The sequence below is a fragment of the Dryobates pubescens genome, chromosome 28 (assembly GCF_014839835.1).
Source record: "Dryobates pubescens isolate bDryPub1 chromosome 28, bDryPub1.pri, whole genome shotgun sequence".
NCBI lineage: Eukaryota > Metazoa > Chordata > Aves > Piciformes > Picidae > Dryobates > Dryobates pubescens.
This window is the reverse complement of record NC_071639.1, coordinates 3,921,483-3,942,329: the sequence shown is the minus strand read 5'-3', so window position 1 is coordinate 3,942,329 and position 20,847 is coordinate 3,921,483. Positions and strand designations below refer to the sequence as shown.

Below are 20,847 nucleotides of genomic sequence, written 5' to 3'. Positions count from 1 at the left end.
CCCACCTGCGCTCGGCGGCTGGCGGTGCCCGGCGGCTCAGAGAGCGGCTGCTCCGGAGCGGCGGCGGCCGGGGCTGGGTCCTCCTCCTGCCCCCCCCGCCGCTCCCGCCCTCGCAACACTCCTCTGCCACCGCCATCCATCCATCCATCCTTCCATCCATCCATCTATCCATCCATCCATCCATCCATCCACCCATCCATCCATCCCGTCGGCACCTCGCTCTCCAGGCGCGCACACACACGCACCCCCCCGGCACCCCCACATCATGCTGCCGGCCATCGGCCCGGCATGGACCCCGGCGGCGGCTGCTCGGCTCTTCTCCGCTGCTGACTCCCCTCTTCTGAGGTCTGCGGCAGGTAGCGGGCAGGACGCTTGGAAAGTGCAATAGAAAAAAAAAAAAAAAAAAACAATTAGGGGAAGAAAAAAAAAAAAAAAAAGGAATAAAAAAAAAAATGAAAGAAAAGCTAAAAAAAAAAAAAAAAAGGCTTAAAAAAAAAAAAGGGCAAAAAGACATCAAGCCGGCCAAGCCCAGCTTTGGATCTCACTGCAGGTATTTTGCTGCTGTGTTCATCCCTTGCCGCCTACCACCCCGGGGTTATTTGGTTGTTGTTTGGTTTTTTGGTGTGGTTTTTATTTTTTATTTTTTTTTAACAAAAAAAAAAAGGAAAGACCAAAAAAAAAAAAAAAAACAAAAAAGAAAGAAGGAAAAGGAGAAGTCGAACTCTCAAAGGGTTACTATGCAATTGCGACTGATTTCTTGGTTTTTTATCACTTTGAACTTTCTGGAATACATTGGCAGCCAGCACGCCTCCAGGGTACGGCGACAGGGAAGAAGTAAGTGCGAAGAGATTTATCCTTTGATAACTTCTGCCTCCTCTCGTCGGGCTGTTCACCTGTCCCGGGGGTGGGGGGGTGTGGGGTCCTTGTGCCCCCGCCGCCCGGGCTTAATGCTCTCGGAAGCAAGTTCGGGTGGATCTGCAGGCGGTTTCATTGAGTTGGAGGGATGAAGGCGAGTTTTGAGCTCTTTCTGCTTGTCTCTGTCACCTCACCGGCATGAGCAGAGCCGGCTCCGGCAAGACCTGCGTTTGCTTCTTTATGTTTTAATGTCTGGTAAAGGGGAACGTCCTTTCTTAGCTTTTTTCCCCCCACCTTCCTAAAGGGAACGCGCGATGACACCACAGGTAACTTTCTGCCGTGATGCCCTAAGAGTTTTCCTTCAGCCGAGTCAAGAAGCCCTCACCCTAAGAGCCCGCAGCACAAACTGTAGCTGTGGGTTCAGCCTGGTGCGCGGCGAGGCGAAGAGGGAGCTGGGGTCCCCTCTGGCTTCCAGCCCCCATTCCCTTCTAGTCTCTTCGGTGGCACCGTCCGAGCAGCCCGTGGGGCACCCATAGGCACTGCCCCTGGGCTGTGCCCCCTGATTTTTTGAATGTTACTGTTTGTTGGGGGCTTTTAAAATCCCATGGGATGAAGGGATCTCGTCCCTTCTGACCTGGCCAGCCCCCGAGGGAAGCCAGGACGGAGCCGGGAGGGCCGAGGGGGTGAGGGGCAGCACCCCGGGGTGCTCGCAGCACATCCTTAGGTGCAGCCGTCCGGAGGAGGAGATGCAGAGAGCAGAGTCGAGTCCCTGGCATAGGGCAGGAGGAGAAAGGAGGCAGGAGCGAGCGGCATTCCCAGGAAGGTGTTGTCCAGGTCCGGGGCGCTGCTGCGGGCGACGGGGGAGTCAGTCTTCGGCTTGGAGCTCCTGTGGGACCCAGGATCTGGGTCTGCTGTGGCTTCCCCCGGGCAGAACCCCGCCGACGGCTGTGAGATGAAGCGGCCGGGGAGCACCGAGACCGTCCTGCCTGGCCACCCGCCTGCATCGTCCCCGTCGCTGCTCCTGGGGACGGGGAGGGGGGAGCATTTTCTGCGCACCTACCGCGGAGGGGCTGCTCATGCCTGTCCCGTTTCCCTGACAGCTGCAGACACCGAGGAAATGTCATAAACCCCGGCAGCCTGTGTTTAATCAGCAAGAAGTAACTGAGTTACCTCCTCAGGGAGGGAACGGTGCATGAGGGGGGTTACTACTATTTTAATGGGAGTTTTTTTGCTAGGCTCTCGCTCCCTTCTGCTTGGCATGGCTAGCTCTTGAAAGCCTCCTTTGTACGGTTTGCCTCCTGCACACAAGGTCCGATTCACCTAAAGTGCCCCTAAAGCCGAGCCCAGGACGAGAAAGAGCGGGGCTGCAGCGCTCCCATCCCCACGGCCGCGCAGCGAGGGAGCACTAAGGGCTAAGTAAAACATGTCAGGGCATCCGATTTATTATCCTTGGCACGGGAGGGCTCCGCAGCCTCCATCACTTCCCACCCACTCCTTTAACCCCTGGCAGACGCGGGCCGGCAAGATGCTGCTGCCCACCCCGGCGGAGGCTGCTGCAGGGGTTCAGCGCCTGTGCCTGGAGAGGGTACAGCTTGGTGGGCGTTTGGGCAAGACCCTTCCCCGTGGGGCGAAGGTCGGGGAGCAGCTCATCGCTCTCCGCCGGTTCTTGCTCCGGCACCTGGTGAGCGTCTCTCCGGGCCAGAGCCGGGCCAGCGGCGACCTCTGCTGTCCTGTGCCGCGCCGGGCAGCGCCGCGGCAGGTGCTCGGCTCCGCTCGCCTCGATTCGGCCGGGCTGGTCTTGTCGGATCTCAGATCCGTTCAATCCGTCTGTGCTCGGCTGGGCTCGGTTCAGCTCGGCTGGGCTCAGCTGGGCTCGGCTCGGCTGCTCCCCTCGTAGGGTCTTCCCTTTGGTCGGGGAAAGAAGGTTGCCCAACACGGTCACCCTCCTTGCCTCCCATTCTCGGTGCCGGGCGCAGGACATCGTGCTCTTCATGCCAGCGCTGATATACTTTGGTCCTTCTTAGGCAGCCTCGTTAGCGGTGTAATTTTGGGTAAAATCGAGGTGGAGGAGTTGTTTGCAAATGAGCTGGTTGGTGCAAGGTGGAAGAAATAGTTGCTCGAAGTTTTCTGGTTGAAATGGAAGAGTCAAGTTAAATTCACAGTGGAACAAGTGTCTGGAAAGTGACAGCTAGGAAGAGTCAGGAATTCTGGCTGATCGTTTTGGAGGTGAAGGCAACCATGAGAACACCTCACCTGGATGTGGTGTATGTTGTCCACTGGCCAAGGTCTTGAGGTTGGGCCAGTTGTAAAACACACCTTGGTGTAGCTGCTGGTTGGATGGTGTGAAGCACAGTTCAGAGAGTGAGTGTTTCTGAAAGTTATCCTGAAAGAGGCGACGGTAGCCACTTGCACTGATCATTTGGGCTTAAAGAAAACCCCACAGACAGCTTATTAATAGCTCTGAGTGATTAAAAATGCATAAATAATAAATAAAAAGCTAATGTGCTGATAAAAAAGACACCTGTCAAATGAATTTGCTGCATAGAAGACTTTTGCTGGATTTCTGTTTCTTTTGCCCAGAAAGCCTCCTTGAAGCTCAATTTCCCAACGCCATTGCGAGGGAGATGCTTGCTTATTGCCATTTGACCTGTGTGTTTTGAAATACAGCACAAACAGCTTGCCATTGAGCAGTCAGGGAGCCCATGTCACTTCAACTTGTTTAATATCTCAGTCCTCCACTCCATGTTTCATATTGCAGACTCCTGTGTTGTAAGATAAAGGATTAACGGAGCCTGAACTAACTCGGAATGTGCTAGCCTATAAATGGAAGCATTTTGTTCACTTACTGGTCCTGCAGCATTACTTATCTCACACCTATTTTGCTAAAGTAATCTTTAATAGGAGAAAGATCTAGTCCAAACTCCTTCAGCCCCCCAGATTCCCCCTGAGATTTCCCATCTGATCATCCCAAATGCCCTTCTCGTGATCGGTCGTAAGTGCGTAGTTAGCTGGGCAGAGGCAGAACGTCCGCCGCGGAGCGCAGAGGATAAGGATCCATCTTTAGGCACAGCAGATAAGATCAATAACAAGTCCCAAAGCAAACATTTCATTAGCAAAGGGATTGGTATTTATTCTGATAAGTGCAATTAAGAGGAAAGAAGTGAGTTGCTCGTTCAGGTCCTACAAGTGAGATAAATACGCAGACGAGCGTAGGCTCAAGGCAGCAATAAATCAGAAGTTCTATGGATCTGCCAGTGACTGCAGTTTGCTGAGGGAAAAAAAAAAGAAGTAAGATTAAAGTCAATAGTTCCCAAATATTTTGGCTCTGCAGGCCACCACCAACCCTTAAAGCTTAGTACTGACAGTTGTGCACCTTCCTCATTGACCTTTCCTCTGACGGAAATGAAGCACTATTTGCTACGGGTCGGGGAACGACCAGCAGAACATTTGCCATGACCCCGAGGACTACCAGTGAGCCACGGACTAAATTTGGAAATCTCTAAAATAAGCAAAGTGATAGAAAATTCTGCCTCTGTACTACAAGTCCTGGGAGTAAAACTCTGAGCGTGACTTAGTGGAGCAGCACTTCGGCTGCGGAGCTACCAGGATGTGTATTTTTGGGTAGCCCATCGCTACGGGACGCTGGCGATTGCCTCCTGAATGTGCTGTACTGGAAATGTCCCCCTTTTCGAGCTCAAAAGAGTCTCAGCTTCAGAACTGATCGTTGCAGTGTTTGTTCGGTCCTTCCTGGTCGCTCCTGGGGTCGCCCCTCCGTCGGTTCCTCTGTTGGTGCAGGTTTTGCAGCATCTGCTTCTGGTCCCGGCCTTGAGTTGCAGGCTGCGCTCTGCAAACCCTCTGTCTTTGCAGCTCCATTTGCATGCAACTAATTATTAATTCAGAATTCAGACGTGTGAGAGCCTGCTGGAAAACAGCTCTGAAAGATAGAAGAGTCTAGGGGAGAACTGACAGAAGGCAAACTAGCAAAATCAGGTCTTCATTTCTTTCATGACCTGGGTAAAAGCTCCACAAGGCAAGAGGAATTACATTATTAGTTCAATTAATCCTGCATTTGGGGAGCAGTCTTCTTTCATAGCTCATCACCTACCTATAGATAGCGCCGACGCATGTTTAGGCTTGGCGTGGCACAGATGGCAACGGGAGGTGCTCTATGCAAAAGAGCTAAAACTGGTGTACTCTGTACAAAATGTAGAGCAGATTGAGCATATAAATACAGCTCTTAAGACAGGGAATCATTCAATACCTGAGCTCAATCATTTGAAGCAGAAACTAGCCAAGCAAGCAGGCACCGAGCACGCTGAAGCTGTCCTTGGGTGGGATTAAATCCTTCAGCGTTCACTTTCAAACCATTTGTAGGCCCTTGATGGTTTTACTCCTTGATTTATTAATATTTTTTTAACTGGTATTTTCCAATTCTCATTGTCAGGGTAAATATTTTCCTGGTGGCAAGTGCATCTGGGTGGGTTGTTGGGTGGTTTTTTTTCCCCTAGCAAAATGATATTTCCCTTCTTTTTTCCCCCCGTTTTGGATGAGATCCTGTCTGTTTCGAAACAGGCTGTAAAATTCCAACTGCAGTCACCAGGAAGGAAAGCAGACAGGGCAACTGTTCCACTGCCTTTGCCTAAGCTGTGGATGTGTTTTGCTGCAGAGAGACCTTTAATTCAATATTAGAAGGGTCGCTGCTAAGGGGGTTGTAAGGATCGCCCTGCTTGCGCGGCGCTTTTGAGTGCTCCGCGCGCTTGAAGCTTACCAGCTGCGTGTGGAACGAGATGAGTTATTACCCCGAGAGGCTAAAGGAGGGTACAGACCAATCTCCACCTCACAGCTGACATCTGAAAGGGTGATAATTGTAAATTGCCTTTCAATTTCTGAAGTTTTCTTCAGTTTCTGGACTTTCTTTCACTTTCTGAAGGCATTTTCTTGCGCTACGTGAAATGCACCGTGAGCTTTTAGGTACCACAGCTTCTCAAAGACCTTGATGTGTAGGGTGGTGTATCAATAAATACAGACAAAGGGGACTTGCAGGCAGAATAAAACCTCACTGGTACTAATGAGATGGTTTTTGAGCTTGAACTTCCCTGCTTTGCTTTCAGTGGAGGAAGCCGCAGGGAGATGCAGGACCTCAGGAAAAGTTTTGCGTTGGGAAGAATTCCTCTGCCAGAGTGCTTTCAAAATGGCATGATCCAAGCCTGGGCAACACCTGTACAGGCAAACCCAAGGCTCCATACCTTTCCAAACTGTGATACCTATATATGATCTGCATGGGAGGCAACCTCTTTCTTAGCACAGGAGAAGAGCTGAAGTCAATAAAGTTAACTCGGAGGTGAATTTCCTCAGTTAGGTTTTGCCGTTAGCGATTCGAGCCTTTGCGACGCTGCTGCTGGAAATAACAGAAGTTTTCCCTGATAAATCTGAGCCAGGCTCAAAAGTGAGACTTATTATTCCTTATCTCTTGCTTCACACGCTCTCCTCTCTCTTTCTGGTTACTAAAGGCATGGTGCTAAGGCTTTGCCCGCTGCTGCTTGGCGCTGAAGTTCAGAAGCTGGCTGCCATTTCACGTTCAGTCCTTTCTAGACAGAGGCTGCTAGGAAAAGTCATTTCTGAAAGCTGTGGAGCTTAAGAAGTTTGGTGGGGGTTTCCACACCCCCCTCCCCTTCCCCCCCCCATCCCCACCCCCCTTCCAACAGCAAATTGTCCCTTTAGCTCTGGAAATTAAATTGCAAGTTGCGAAAGCCTGGTGGGGGAGATAGAAAAGCTAATAAAAAGTGGGGGGGGGGAAAAAATGAACAATACATTTTGGTCTCCTTTTGGAGCCTGAACCACTCAGAATCACTTTGCCCAATACTTGTTGGCCCTTTTGTTTCATTTTATTTGACTTTATTCATTTATTTTCTTTCAGCCCAAACAATTTCAGAACAAAGCAATATTATCAGATGACAAAAGGCAGCTGAAACCATGTAGTGCTTTTATTTTTAAGGCAGAAGGCTGGCTGGCTGGCTGCTCTCACCACAAACAGGGCCACGGGTAGAAGGGCTCAGAGGACATCTGGGGCAGGCAAAATGTGGCTATGGCTTCTCAAATAAATTAAATAATAGAGCAAAAAAATAAATCAAAGAAAGGATAAATAACCTATTTTAAAAAATCAAAAGAAAGAAGAAGGAGAGTGATAACTATTTTAGAGCAAATAGCTGAACAACTGGTGATGGCAGGATGATGGCTCATGAGACATTTTGTCAGCATAAAATCCCTTGGAGTTTATTAATGATGACTTTAAGTTCTAGTTTTCTGTTGTTAGCAGCGAGCAGTGAGAGGAGCAACACCACTTAACCAGAAGGAACAATTGTGCTACGGTGCCAGGGCAGCTGCCTGCTAAACATTTTTGTGTGTTTTCACTCCTGGATTATGAGCTATAGCCCCTGCATTGAAAAAATGTTATTTACTTGTGTGACTAAAAATAGCACCCACTGAAGCAGACAGATCGAGAGAGTTGGGGCTGTTCAGTGTGGAGAAGAGAAGGCTCCCAGGAGACCTTATTGTGGCCTTCCAGTATCTGAAGGGGGCTACAGGAAAGCTGGGGAGGGACTTTTTAGGCTGACAGGTAGTGATAGGACTAGGGAAAATGGTGCAAAACTACAAGTGGGAAAATTCAGATTGGGTTTAGATTGGATGCTAGGAAGAAGTTCTTCCCCATGAGGGTTGGGAGACACTGGCACAGGTTGCCCAGGGAGGTGGTGGCAGCCTCATCGTCTCATCCCCTGAGGGTTTTGCAGCCAGGCTGGATGTGGCTGTGAGCAACCTGCTGTAGTGTGAGGTGTCCCTGCCCATGGCAGGGGGGTTGAAACTGGCTGATCCTTGAGGTCCCTTCCTACCCTAACAATTCTAAGATTCTATGGTTCTATAAGCAAAGGAGCCACAAAACATAGATCCTTCCAGTGCTGCTAGGGGAGAACGTGGCTATGGGGATCAGAGCTGAACCAGGAGAAACATGAACTATGACAGCACTGAGCTCCTGCCTTCTCTGAGCAGCAGCCCAGCCTTGCACCCAGAGTGCACCTTGCACTTTAGCTCTACACAAGAAAGCAATTATGAAGAAGGCCATAAAGGAATGCACCTAGTGATGCTTTGAAATGAAAGCAAACCCCCCCCTAGTTGCAGCTCTACACCAAGTTCTGGTAACATGCTGTTCAAAACACATTTCACTGAATTGTTATGGTTGGAAAAGACCTTTAAGATCATTGAGTCCAATAATTATCCAACTCTATCAAGTTTGGTAGTTCCAGTTGGAAAAGCCCTTGAAGATCATCCAATCCAACCACTCTCTCACTCTACCAAGTCTGGTGCTAAACCATGGCCCTCAGCACCACATCTTATTGCATGTCAGTTGGATGTCCTGACACATTTCTTGTTCAAGATCTGAAAGGGCCCTAGGTAGGATTTCAGACATTTGATATTTCCTGGAGGGTAAAGCAGATTTTGGAGCACTGCAAAATAAATCAGGAGCTCATTGATGAGTGTTGGAGTAGCAACGATGTGTGAATCCTGTGGCTTGCTGTAAGGTGCGAGGGCAGACATAGCAAGGATGAGATCCAAGAACAGGACTGAGGTGCCTAAGATTTGTCTAGGGAAGGGTTTAAACACCTGAGTCCTTCACTTTCAAAGCCCTGCTTAACTTCCACCTCATGCCCTTGATGCATGGGCATGCCTCAGATCTTCTGCTGTTTCTTACAGGAGGCCTGAGCTTGCTGGCATTGAGCATGCACCTGGCATGGGGCCCTTGAGGCCCTTCTGCAGAGACTTCTTAAAGAAACCTTGGGTCCAAAAGGCAATACATAAATCACACCAAAAATAAAATCAGCAATCCAAAGTTCTTCCACAGGGAGCACAGGACTGTGCAGCAATGGCTTGCTGATACTGGAATAAAGTCATGTGCATCTCTGTTCCTGTAATGGGACCCCCCTGAGCCCTTTCCTCTCCTGACTAAAGTGGGTGCAACAAAACGACCTGAGATTGCACAGGGGACAAAAAGTCAGTTCATCAGAGCAGATCAGCACAGGCTGAAGTCATGCTGCACAGAAGAATTAATTTACCTTAAGATTTTCAACTCCTAGTGGAACATCTGAGATGCTAAGGTTTGGGATCTGTTAAGGGCAGCAAAGCAGCTGCTCCATTCCTGGTGTCCTTCAAAAGAAAAGAGTGAGAGCTCCTCTCTTTAGGTAGAGGAAATGTTGGCTTGCAAGTAGCAGCCATGGCACCTGAACCCCCTGGACAGCCAGGGTTTGAGACAGTTTCTGACCCCAGCATTCCCCATGGATAGACTGAGAATCCCTTGTTCAGCATGCTGGGGTTTGTCAGTCCTTTGTGGAGGCACCCAAACCTCCTTACTGAAAGGCAATTCAGATGCCTCACTCAGGGCTGCCAGCTGTACTTTGATGGAGGTCTTGATGGAGGGCGTTGCTGCAGAGAATCACAGAATGTATGGGGTTGAGCCTTGAAGGTCATCTTGTCCAATCCCCTCTGCAGTGAGCAGAGACATCTCCACCTAGATCAGATTGCTCAGGGTCCCATCATGTTTGCCTCCAGGGATGGGGCCTCAACCACATCTCTGGGCAATCCCTGGTTTCTCCACTCTCATTGTGAAGAAATTCCTTCTTTTGTCCAACCTAAATCTACCTTGCTCCAGTTTCAAACCATTGCCCCTTGTCCTGTGGCCACAAGCTCTTCTAAACAGTCCCTCCCCAGCCTTCCTGTAGGTCCCCTTCAGATATGGAAATGCTGCTCTAAGGTCTGCCCAGAGCCTTCTCTTCTTCAAGCAGGACATCCCCAACTCTCTCAGCCTGTCCCCATAGCAGAGGAGGTCCAGCCTTCTGGTCACCTTCATGGCCCTCTTCTGGACCATCTCCAGCAGGTCCATGTCCTTCTTGTGTTGGGGGCCCCAAAGTGAGGATGTTCAGAGTAGCATAAATCCTTTATTAAGCACAAGTTCACACATCCAGCTTCTCTCCAATGAACTGGCCAGGAGTACACAGTCTCAAGTTGTGTCAGGGGAGGTTTAGGCTGGATGTTAGGAAGAAGTTCTTCCCAGAAAGAGAGATTGGCCATTGGAATGTGCTGCCCAGGGAGGTGGTGGAGTCACCATCACTGGAGGTGTTTAGGAAGAGATTGGATGGGGTGTTTGGTGCCATGGTTTAGTTGATTAGATGGTGCTGGGTGATAGGTTGGATTCAATCTCAAAGGTCTTTTCCAACCTGTTTAATTCTATTCTAATCTATTCTAGTCTATCCTAGTCTAGTCCCTTCTCTTCTCTTCTCTTCTCTTCTCTTCTCTTCTCTTCTCTTCTCTTCTCTTCTCTTCTCTTCTCTTCTCTTCTCTTCTCTTCTCTTCTCTTCTCTTCTCTTCTCTTCTCTTCTCTTCTCTTCTCTTCTCTTCTCTTCTCTTCCTCTTCTCTTCCTCTTCTCTTCCTCTTCTCTTCTCTTCCTCATAGCATTTAGGTGGGAAATTACAGCAAAGGTAGGGCTTGGGCTCTTTTTCCACATGTCCCCTACTGAGTTAGGTTCTGTTTCAGGGGGAAGGAAGAAGGCAAGGCTCTGATGTGACCCAGAGCTGCAGGAGCAACCATCTGGGTGGAACAAGATTTCCATCGCATTTCTCGACTTCCCCTTCCCAGCCGTCCGCACGAACCGGAGACTCCTCCAACCTCTGACACTTTAATGTGTTTACAAAGCTTATGCCTGTTATCAGCACATGTGATACTCCCACCAGGATTTATTACAGGTTTCTTTAGCAACAACATTTTTTGATTCAGAACAGCTCAACTTGGTCAGAGAGAGAGGGAGAGAGGAAAGCAGCCAGCTCCTTGCCTCCCACGCAGCCTTGCCCAGCATTATTGCATTGCTTATTCATGAAGCTCTGCAAACACCACCGGCGGCAAGTGTTTCATAACCTTGTTTCCTTTTCCTAGAATGTTCATAATTAATTTGACTTTCCCCCCTCCCCCCCCCACTCCCCACCCCTTTTTCTTTTGCTTTTGCTTGTTTTCCCGAATCAGGAGCTGCTGGTTGCATTTTAAGCTTCGTCTTAACTGGCTGGCTCCAGCGGAAGAGTTGCCCCCTCCAAGGCAGAACCGAGCGGGAGCGCGGGGATGTTTGTTTAACAGGGGAGTCAGGAGATGCTGAAGTGCTTGTATTTAGCAAATCCATGGAGACAGATGGAAGATTCCAGGAAGTCTGAGGAGAGCACAGGGCTGAAAACAATCAAGCCGAGGCCTCCTCGTGCTGGGCTTGACGGCCGCAGACGGCACAAAAAATCTGTTAGAGGGGAGCTCAACGGCAGGAAAGGTGAAAAGAATGACACGGCTTGGTGCTCTGCAGGGGGAAAAAATAGCTCCTGTCTCGCAGTCCAAAATGAAGTCATACATTCATCTTTTCTGTTTATGTCTCACGAAGGCTTGAGCAATTAACAAGTTTCAGAGCTGCTTTATGAAAAGCAAAAGCGGGGTGTTGTTTGAGCGCAGAATTAATAACTTGTGCTATGTCCTGGGCAAGCATGTTTGCAAGCCCAAGGCTCTGGCTTTGGGAATGCAACCGTTTAAATGTGCTATTTAAGCCACCCATTGAGGGGAATCACGGAGTGTTAGAGGTTGAAAGGAACCTCGAAAGACTATCGAGCCCACCCCTTCCCTGCCAGAGGAGGATGACCTAGGGCAGGTCACACAGGAATGTGTCCAGATGGGTTTGGAAAGCCTCCAGAGAAGGAGACTCCAAAAGCTTTCTGGGCAGCCTGTTCCAGCACTCTCGCAGGGAAGAAGTTTCTCCTTCTGTTCCTGCGGCACCTCCTCTGCTCCAGCTTGCTCCCAGTGCCCCTTATCCTGTCCTTGGACATCGTTAAGCAGAGCCTGCATCCAGCCCTGCACAGCTTTATCCCCAGCAATGAGGGCAGCCCTCAGGCTCCTCTGCTCCAAGCTCCAACCCCTAAATCCCTCAGTCTGGCCTCACAGGGAGATGTTCCACTACCTTCAGCAGCTTTGTGGCTCTGTGCTGGACACTTTCAAGTCCTTCCCTGAGGTTCTTCTTGGACTGAGGGGCCCAGAACTGGACACAGTATTCCAGAAGGAGACTTGCCAAGGCAGAGTAGCTTCAGTGGTGTAAGAGTTTATCAACTGGATTCAGCTGTGAGTGTGTGTCAGTAAGAACACATCCACATGACTCCTAAGCTCACATATTACCATGAAGGTGTGGAACACTGGAACAGGTTGCCCAGGGAGGTGGCTGAGGCCCCATCCCTGGAGATATTCAAGGTGAGGCTGGACAAGGCTCTGGGCAACCTGATCTATTAGAGGATGTCCCTGCTGACAGCAGAGGAGGTTGGACTGGATGACCTTTGGAGGACCCTTCCAATGCAGACCATTCTGTGATTCTAGGATTAGTTCCTAAGAGAAGACCAAAGTCATTCTGAGGAATAACTAAATACAAAATCTACTTTCCCTGGACAGATTTTGGACAAAATAAATTCCCCTTTCTCTGTTGGCATCATTTATTTCTTCTATCAACCTACAACCCCAGTATCATTAGAGGAGCACAAGCCCTGTGAGGAGCAGCTGAGGGAGCTGGGGTTGCTTAGCCTGGAGAAGAGGAGGCTCAGGGGAGACCTCATTGCTCTCTACAACTCCCTGAAGGGAGGTTGTAGCCAGGTGGGGGTTGGTCTCTTCTCCCAGGCACCCAGCATCAGTACAAGAGGACACAGTCTCAAGCTGTGCCAGGGGAGGTTTAGGCTGGATGTTAGGAAGAAATTCTTCCCAGCAAGAGAGATTGGCCATTGGAATGTGCTGCCCAGGGAGGTGGTGGAGTCACCATCCCTGGAGGTGTTTAGGAAGAGACTGGACGGGGTGCTTGGTGCCATGGTTTAGTTGATCAGATGGTGTTGGGTGATAGGTTGGGCTTGATGATCTCTGAGGTCTTTTCCAACCTGGTTAATTCTGTCAAAAAGACAGAAAACCTTCTCTTCCATCTCTGGGATCTCGGGTTCCTTCCTCTGAGTAACTCACCGAGCTACCAACCACGCTTTAAACCTCCAACCTCTTTCAGCTGTTCAATTACTAACTCTGAGTGTGGGATGTTTAGGTTCAATAAGTGGTGACACAGTATGATTGTGTGTCCTATTAGGTGTCAAAGTGATGAGCAAAGCCTTCAAACAGGCTTTCTTTTACAATTTATCTGTTGTGGCTGGGTGCTCTGATGACCATCAGTCTTCCAAAGCTTTGTGGAGATTAGAAGCACTGGGTAAAGAGGGACCAGAGCAGGGCATCTTCCCCTATTTGCCAATATCTGGCTGGCCACAAAGGAAAGTGTGCTGCCCGGGGAGCTGGTGGAGTCACCATCACTGGAGGTGTTCAAATAATGTGTAGGCATGACACCTGGGGACATGTTTTAGTGAGCATGGTGGTGGTGAGTTGGTGGTTGGTCTCGATGACATTCAAGGTCTTTTCCACCTGAAACAATTCTATGACTCTGTGGTTCCATGAGTCTGTGAGTCTATGATTTAATGATTCTGTGGTTCTATGACTCTGTGACTCTATGTGAGTCTGTGATTTAATGACTCTATGACTCTCTGTCTCTGTGACTCTATGTCTCAACCCACGACACTCTGTGAGTCTATGACTTAATGATTTTATGGTTCTATGACTCTATGTCTCTGTGAGTCTATGACTTAATGATTCTATGGTTCTATGACTCTGTCTCTATGGTTCCATGAGCCTATGAGTCTGTGAGTCTACAATTTAATGAATCTATGAGTCTATGCCTCTGTGATTCTATGATGTAATGATTCTATGGCTCTATGATTCTGTGACTCTGTGACTCTATGCCTCTCTGATTGACTCTATGAGTCTGTGAGTCTGTTTTAATGATTCTGTGGTTCTATAACTCTGTGACTCTATGGTTCCATGAGTCTGTGAGTCTGATTTAATGATTCTATGACTCTGTGTCTCTGTGACTATGTTTCTGTGACTCTATGACTCAATGACTGTGACTGACCCTATGACTCTATGGTTCCATGAGTCTGTGAGTCTATGGTTTAATGATTCTGTGGTTCTATGACTCTGTGACTCTGTGATTCTATGTCTTTGTGAGTCTGTGATTTAATGATTCTATGACTCTATGATTCTGTGACTCTATGACTCTATGGTTCCATGAGTCAATGATTTAATGATTCTATCACTCTGTGACTCTGTGCCTCTGACTCTATGAGTCTGTGTTTTAATGATTCTGTAGTTCTATGAGTCTGTGATTCTATGATTTAATTATTCTTTGTCTCTGTGACCCTATGACTCTATGGTTCCATGAGTCTGTGAGTCTATGATTTAATCATTCTGTGGTTCTATGACTCTATGATTCTGTGTCTTTATGACTCTCTGATTCTAAGGACCATTCCCTTTGGGGCTGTGTACAGGTGAAACCTTTCTGACTTTGCACAAGGTGCATCATTAGGCTGGAATTTTATTCAGCCACTGAGGAGGAAAATGTTGTTCCTTAGGTTGGGCTTTGGGGAGGGGAAGTAGACAGTGCTAGAGAAGAAGAATCTTTCCTCACCCCCATGACACTCCCAGGGGGATGCCTGCATATGGGTGCATGTGTGTCCCTGCATCTGTCCAGCTGGTGGACAGTCACTAGTGGTGTCCCCCAGGCATCAGTTCTGGGCCCCACCCTCTTTCATATCTTCACTGATGATCTGGATGAGGGGATTGAGCAAATCTGCAGATGACACCAAGTTGGGAGCAGGAGTTGGTCAGTTAGAGGGCAGAAGGGCTCTGCAGAGGGACCTCGACCGGCTGGACAGATGGGCAGAGTCCAACAGGATGGCATTCAACAAGTCCAAGTGCCAGGTGCTGCACTTTGGCCACAAAAACCCCAGGGAGATCTACAGGCTGGGGTCAGAGTGGATGGAGAGCTGCCAAACAGAAAGGGACCTGAGGGAGCTGATTGACAGCAGCTGAACATGAGCCAGCAGTGTGCCCAGGTGGCCAAGAATCCCAATGGCATCCTGGCCTGCATCAGGAACAGTGTGGCCAGCAGGAGCAGGGAAGTCTGCCCCTGTACTCAGCACTGGTTAGGCCACATTTTGAGTCCTGTGTCCAGTTCTGGGCTCCTCAGTTTAAGAAGGACATTGAGACACTTGAAGGTGTCCAGAGAAGGGCAAAGAGGCTGGGGAGGGGTCTGGAGCACAGCCCTGTGAGGAGAGGCTGAGGAAGATAAGGTTGCTTAGCCTGGAGAAGAGGAGGCTCAGGGGAGACCTTCTTGCTCTCTCCAACTCCCTGAAAGGAGGTTGTAGCCAGGAGGGAGTTGGTCTCTTCTCCTAGGCAACCAGCAGCAGAACAAGAGGACACAGTCTCAAGCTGTGCCAGGGGAAGTTTAGGCTGGAGGGGAGGAGAAAGTTCTTCCCAGAGAGGGTTGTTAGCCATTGGGATGTGCTGCCCAGGGAGGTGGTGGAGTCCCCATCCCTGGAGGTGTTCAAGAGGTGATTGGATGTGGCACTTGGTGCCATGGTTTAGTCATGAGGTCTGTGGTGCCAGGTTGGACTTGATGATCTCTGAGGTCTCTTCCAGCCTTGGTGATTCTGTGATTCTGTGATATGTGCTGAGGAACAGCAAGAAAAGCTCACAGCCCTCTTTCTCTTCTGAGGGAGCAGAAATGTCACAATCCTGAGGCTGACACAAGGCTTTCACTCAGAGCCTCTGAGTTGTTTTTAATGGAGGCAGAATAAACATCTCATAAAGGTTAAAGGATTGATTCTGCTTCTAGTTACAACTTGTGTCAGGAAGCAAATAACTCACGGAGCTCTGCCAGCATGAAATTTGCATGTGTTCAGAATCCAGGCTAAGTGTTTACACAGGCTATTAAAAACCCACAGCAAGTGGTGGGGGAATTTTGTTCTCACTTCCCAAGAAAAGGAGCAGCAGTGCAATCTGCGCTTCTCTAGGCGGTGCTGGGGCAGGGTGTGAGGGTATTGCACCTTCTCTTGTCGGAGAACAGCTGCAGTTTGCCACTTGAAAGTGTGGGAGGGGCGCTGGGGCTGCTTTCCCTGTGCTGCACTCACTCACCCTTCCCAGAACTGTCCACTTCAGAGCTTTCTTCTGCTTTCCTATCTGCTCAGTTCCAGCTGCCAAGCTTCCCTCTTCCCTCCTTTCCTGCACTGGGCACTGTTTTTGTGGACTTGACAATTCTACCTGGACTTCAGCAAGGCCTTTGACACTGTCCCCCACAGCAAACTCCTGGCCAAGCTGGCAGCCCATGGCTTGGACAGCAGCTCTCTAAGCTGGGTTAGGAACTGGCTGGAGGCTGAGCCCAGAGAGTGGTGGTGAATGGTGCCACAGCCAGCTGGCAGCCAGGCACCAGTGGTGTCCCCCAGGGATCAGTGCTGGGCCCCATTCTGTTTAATATCTTCAATGATGATCTGGATGAGGGCATTGAGTCCATCATCAGTACATTTGCAGATGACACCAAGCTGGAGGCAGGACTTGATCTGCTAGAGTGTAGGAGAGCTCTGCAGAGGGATCTTGACAGGCTGGACAGATGGGCAGAGTCCTACAGGATGGCACTCAATAAGTCCAAGTGCCAGGTGCTGCACTTTGGCCACAACAACCCCAGGCAGAGCTACAGGCTGGGGTTGGAGTGGATGGAGAGCAGCCAGGCAGAAAGGGACCTGGGGGTGCTGATTGACAACCACCTAAACATGAGCCAGCAGTGTGCCCAGGGGGCCAAGAAGGCCAATGGCATCCAGTATCAGGAATAGTGTGGCCAGCAGGAGCAGGGAAGTCATTCTGCCCTGTGCTCAGCACTGGTTAGGCCACATTTTGAGTCCTGTGTCCAGTTCTGGGCTCCTCAACTTAAGAAGGACATTGAGAGACTTGAATGTGTCCAGAAAAGGGCAAGGAGGCTGGGGAGGGGTCTGGAGCACAGCCCTGTGAGGAGAGGCTGAGGGAGCTGGGGTTGCTTAGCCTGGAGAAGAGGAGGCTCAGGGGAGACCTTCTTGCTCTCTCCAACTACCTGAAGGGAGGTTGTAGCCAGGAAGGGGTTGGTCTCTTTTCCCAGGCAAGCAGCACCAGAACAAGAGGACACAGTCTCAAGCTGTGCCAGAGGAGATTGAGGCTGGAGGTGAGGAGAAAGTTCTTCCCAGAAAAAGTAATTGGCCACTGGACTGTGCTGCCCAGGGAGGTGGGGGAGTCACTGTCCCTGGAGGTGTTCAAAGGGTGACTGGATGTGGCACTTGAAGCCATGGTTTAGTTAGTCATGAGGTGTTGGGTGACAGGTTGGACTTGATGATCTCTGAGATCTTTTCCAACCTCATTGATTCTGTGATTCTATAAGCAGGTTGCCTTCTCAGCATACTTCTCCCTTTTGATGCCAAGCCACAAGTTACTGCAACTTACTGTTTTGAGCCCAGGGTTTGGAGAAGCCCTGGTGAAAAGAGAAGGGAAGTTCTGGAGCTGTGGTGTGATGACTTGGTGATAGCAGTGGGTTCCTTGCTGAGAGGAAAGAAGTTGTGAATAGCTGCTTTGGTTTACAAAGACATTGTCAGAACCAACTGTGACCCTCGGAGCCTTTGTCAGACAGAGCCTGGGAGAATCACAGAATGGGTAGGAAGGGACCTCTGAGGATTATCTGGCCTAGCCCCCCTGCCAGAGCAGGTTAGGATGGAGCTGGAAAGGTTTGCACACTGTAATAGAGTGCATAGCCTTGAGGTCTATCAAATACAGGAATATGAAGGGTGAATTTTGGAAGGTGCTGAATGGTTCTGAAGGTGTCAGTTGACATCAAACATCTCTGTGGCTGTTTGAGCAGAATACTGCTGCAGGCTGTCTACTGCTCTCCAAGCAGCAGTGCAGGACCCTTCAAAAGCCAGCAGAAGTAGTTCACTGTTTGCAAAAATACTGGTGAAGGAGGAATGTCCCTTCCACAATGCTTTGCATTTGCCCACAGCTTTGTCAGGGAGTGCCATGGTGGCTGGCAGAGCAACTCGCCTCAGCGCAGCACCGCTTGCAAAGTTCCCCTCCTCACCTGCAGGTGATGAGGTGTGGCAGAAGGCATCATGGAATCATAGAATCAATAAGGTTGCAAAAGACCTCAGAGATCATCAAGTCCAACCTGTTACCCAAGACCTCATGACTACCAAACCATGGCACCCAGTGCCACATCCAGTCCCTTCTTGAACACCACCAGGGATGGGGACTCCACCACCTCCCTGGGCAGCACATTCCAATGGCTAACAACTCTCTCAGTGAAGAACTTTCTCCTCACCTCCAGCCTAAACTTCCCCTGGCACAGCTTGAGACTGTGTCCTCTTGTTCTGGTGCTGGTTGCCTGGGAAGAGACCAACCTGCTCCTGGCTACAGCCTCCCTTCAGGCTGGGCAGTGGAGTTCAGCAGCTGAAAAGCTTTGCTTGCTGCACCCCATGAGCAACTGCCAGCTTTAGGAATGCCAGACAGTCCTAACTTTCCCCATGCCAACCCTTTTTCTCTGACACATTTCACTCCTCAAGACTCTGCACTCTTTCTGTTCTCTCTCCTGACAGCAGTTGAATAATGTCTGCAAATGTAAATCTCTCCTCCTCCTCCTCCTCTTGGCTTGCTGTTGAGCCATCACCCCTTCCCCCCCAAGTACACTCAGCCTAAGTGGATTTACAGAGCTTGCCTGACAGTTCCTGCAAGAGAAAGCCTCTGATTAGGAGCAGAGCCCCAGCACTGCTCTCTCCATGGGCAGCCCAGGGCTCCTTGCTTCTCTCTAGGATGGGCTGCCTCCCATGAGGTGGGGACGGAGGAGACGCCACACCCTGCCCAGCCGTCAGCCTCTTGCTGAGACAGCCACCGCCACTGCCAGCTCTTCTTGAAGGTTTTACACTGAGTGCAGTTTCAAACAAACATCAGATGAAAGCAATTTGGAGGCTAACCCAGAGCCCAGCCAGGTTTGCATTGGTGATTTATTGGTGAAAGTCATCAGCTCCTATTACCTATTTCTCGAACCCTTCCAGTTCTTTGGCTTCCAGCCACTTCTAGGGCCTGATCCTGCGCCTTATTGAAGCTAATGGGAGGTTTTTGTCAACTGATTTCAAGAGGAGGCCTTTGGCTTTCCAACTTTCTGTCTATAGAGCACTTGGAAGTACTTCCAGGTTTCCATCACAGTCTGCGGTTCCCCTCTGTAAGTCCATCGGACGTTAACGGATTGCCCAGGCCCACACCTTTGGATACAGGAAAGCTCTCGATCTGCTTCAGCTCTCACTCACACACCACCTCAAAGCCTCAGTGGAGCTCCTCCTGATTTATACTGGCAGGAACCAACGGTACTTATGCCTGGGTGATTGCCAGCAGAAGGCAGAGAGAACTCGAGTCCCTCGCTATCCCCTTCTCTGCACCTCTCCAGCGCGGCGCGTAGGTCTGTACGTGTAGGCAAGACAGATTAGAATCATCTGGACTCTTTTAGGCTAGCCACCAGCCAAGCTGACTTCAACTTCAGCTTTTTAAAGTGGAAATACCAAGAGGAGGGAATAATAATAATAATAATAATAATAATAATAATAATAATAATAATAATAATAATAATAATAATAATAATAGTAAAGAGCCAGAAGGGAGCCAGCTGCAAGGGTGCTCCCAGTTTCCCTCAGCCGATGGGACCCTCCTGCTAACACATTCGACTGCTTTGCAGTGAACTTTCTTTGCTTCTGCCATAAATATATTCCCTCTGCTGCAAATGACTAACTTGCAAGCTCAGTGAGCTTAATGGAGAAGGATAAATCTCCACTACCTAATGTCAGGTCAGGAGGATAAATCTTATCTAATGTGTCAGGTCAGAAGGCAAGAATACTTCCAGCTGAAAGCAGCAAAATACTTTCCAGCCAGGAGCAGGAACTTCTTTTGCTCTGAGGGGAAACAAAAAACCCCCAACACCCTAAATAATGAAAACACAACCCGAATGATCATGCTGCCCCTCATGAGATGAGTTGAACAGTCTCCTTTTAGCATCTCCACAAGAAAAATAAACACATGGAGCAGAGTTAATTTAGAGAATGCTCCACAGTTTATCTTGGCAGGACAAGCTTCGGGCGGTGAGATTTCGCTCCCCGCTCGTGCGCGCTTTTGACACACACACACACACATGCACGTCTCAGAACTGGGACACAGGCTCTTGCAATAGCAAATGCTACAGAAAACTTCTGTATCTGGATAAATTCCTCCTGGAAGCCAAGCTCTCTTTTTCAAATCAATGGAATTCTCTCTTTTTTTTTCCTTTCCAAAGCAAGAAAGCAACCTGGATTTGTCGTGTGGGGTTGGGGTTGGGTTTCTTTTGGGGGAGTGTAAGTACAGATCTGCCGTGTCAGGGTGGGAGATAGCCAGCCTCACAAGTGCCTCCTATCTCAGGTCCCACTCCCATCCCGTGCACCAGCACTTTTCCAGCTGTCATGCATTGATGCAGCCACTGTGCCCACCTCCTGCCTGCCCAGGGCCCCCACTGCTGGATAGATTGGTGGGTGACCTGCCAGCTCCTGCTGGCACATGGGTTCCTCCCAGGAGGCACAGGTCTCCCACTGCTGCCCATCCTCTTGTTCCCCCTCCACACACATCTTGCACAAACAACTTCAGAGGCTTGCATTCAGCCTCAGAGGCTTCGCTTTGTGGTTTTTCATAGTCCCTATGCTTGCAATCAGGGAGCTACAATAGCAAGGGAATACTGCAGGCTCCAGACCTAACAGCCAATAGGCTGCTCAAGTGCAGGGCACAATGCAAACAACAGCAAACAGCACTGTGTCCCACCCTGACACCCCCAAACTGTTTAGAGCTCCTCCACCTCATGCAGCAGCCACTGTCCTTTCAGACAGTTCATTCACTTCAGAGCCTGCAAAGCAAATAGTCCCTTCCCTCAAGATAAGCAAGAGCAGAGGCAGTTTTACATGCCTGAAGCACAACTCGAGACTGGTGTGTGCAAAATT

General features: G+C 49.6%; 1 protein-coding gene across 1 annotated transcript in view; it reads left to right on the top strand.

Annotated features, from left to right (window-relative positions):
- Nucleotides 1-687: 687 nt before the first annotated feature.
- RSPO3 (R-spondin 3) overlaps nucleotides 688-20,847 on the top strand; it is an 86,801-nt gene continuing 66,641 nt past the window's right edge. Inside the window, exon 1 of the mRNA XM_009909533.2 lies at nucleotides 688-834. Within this exon, the coding sequence (XP_009907835.1) occupies nucleotides 738-834 (97 nt within the window). The 5' untranslated portion in view covers nucleotides 688-737. The remainder of the gene's footprint in view (nucleotides 835-20,847) is intronic.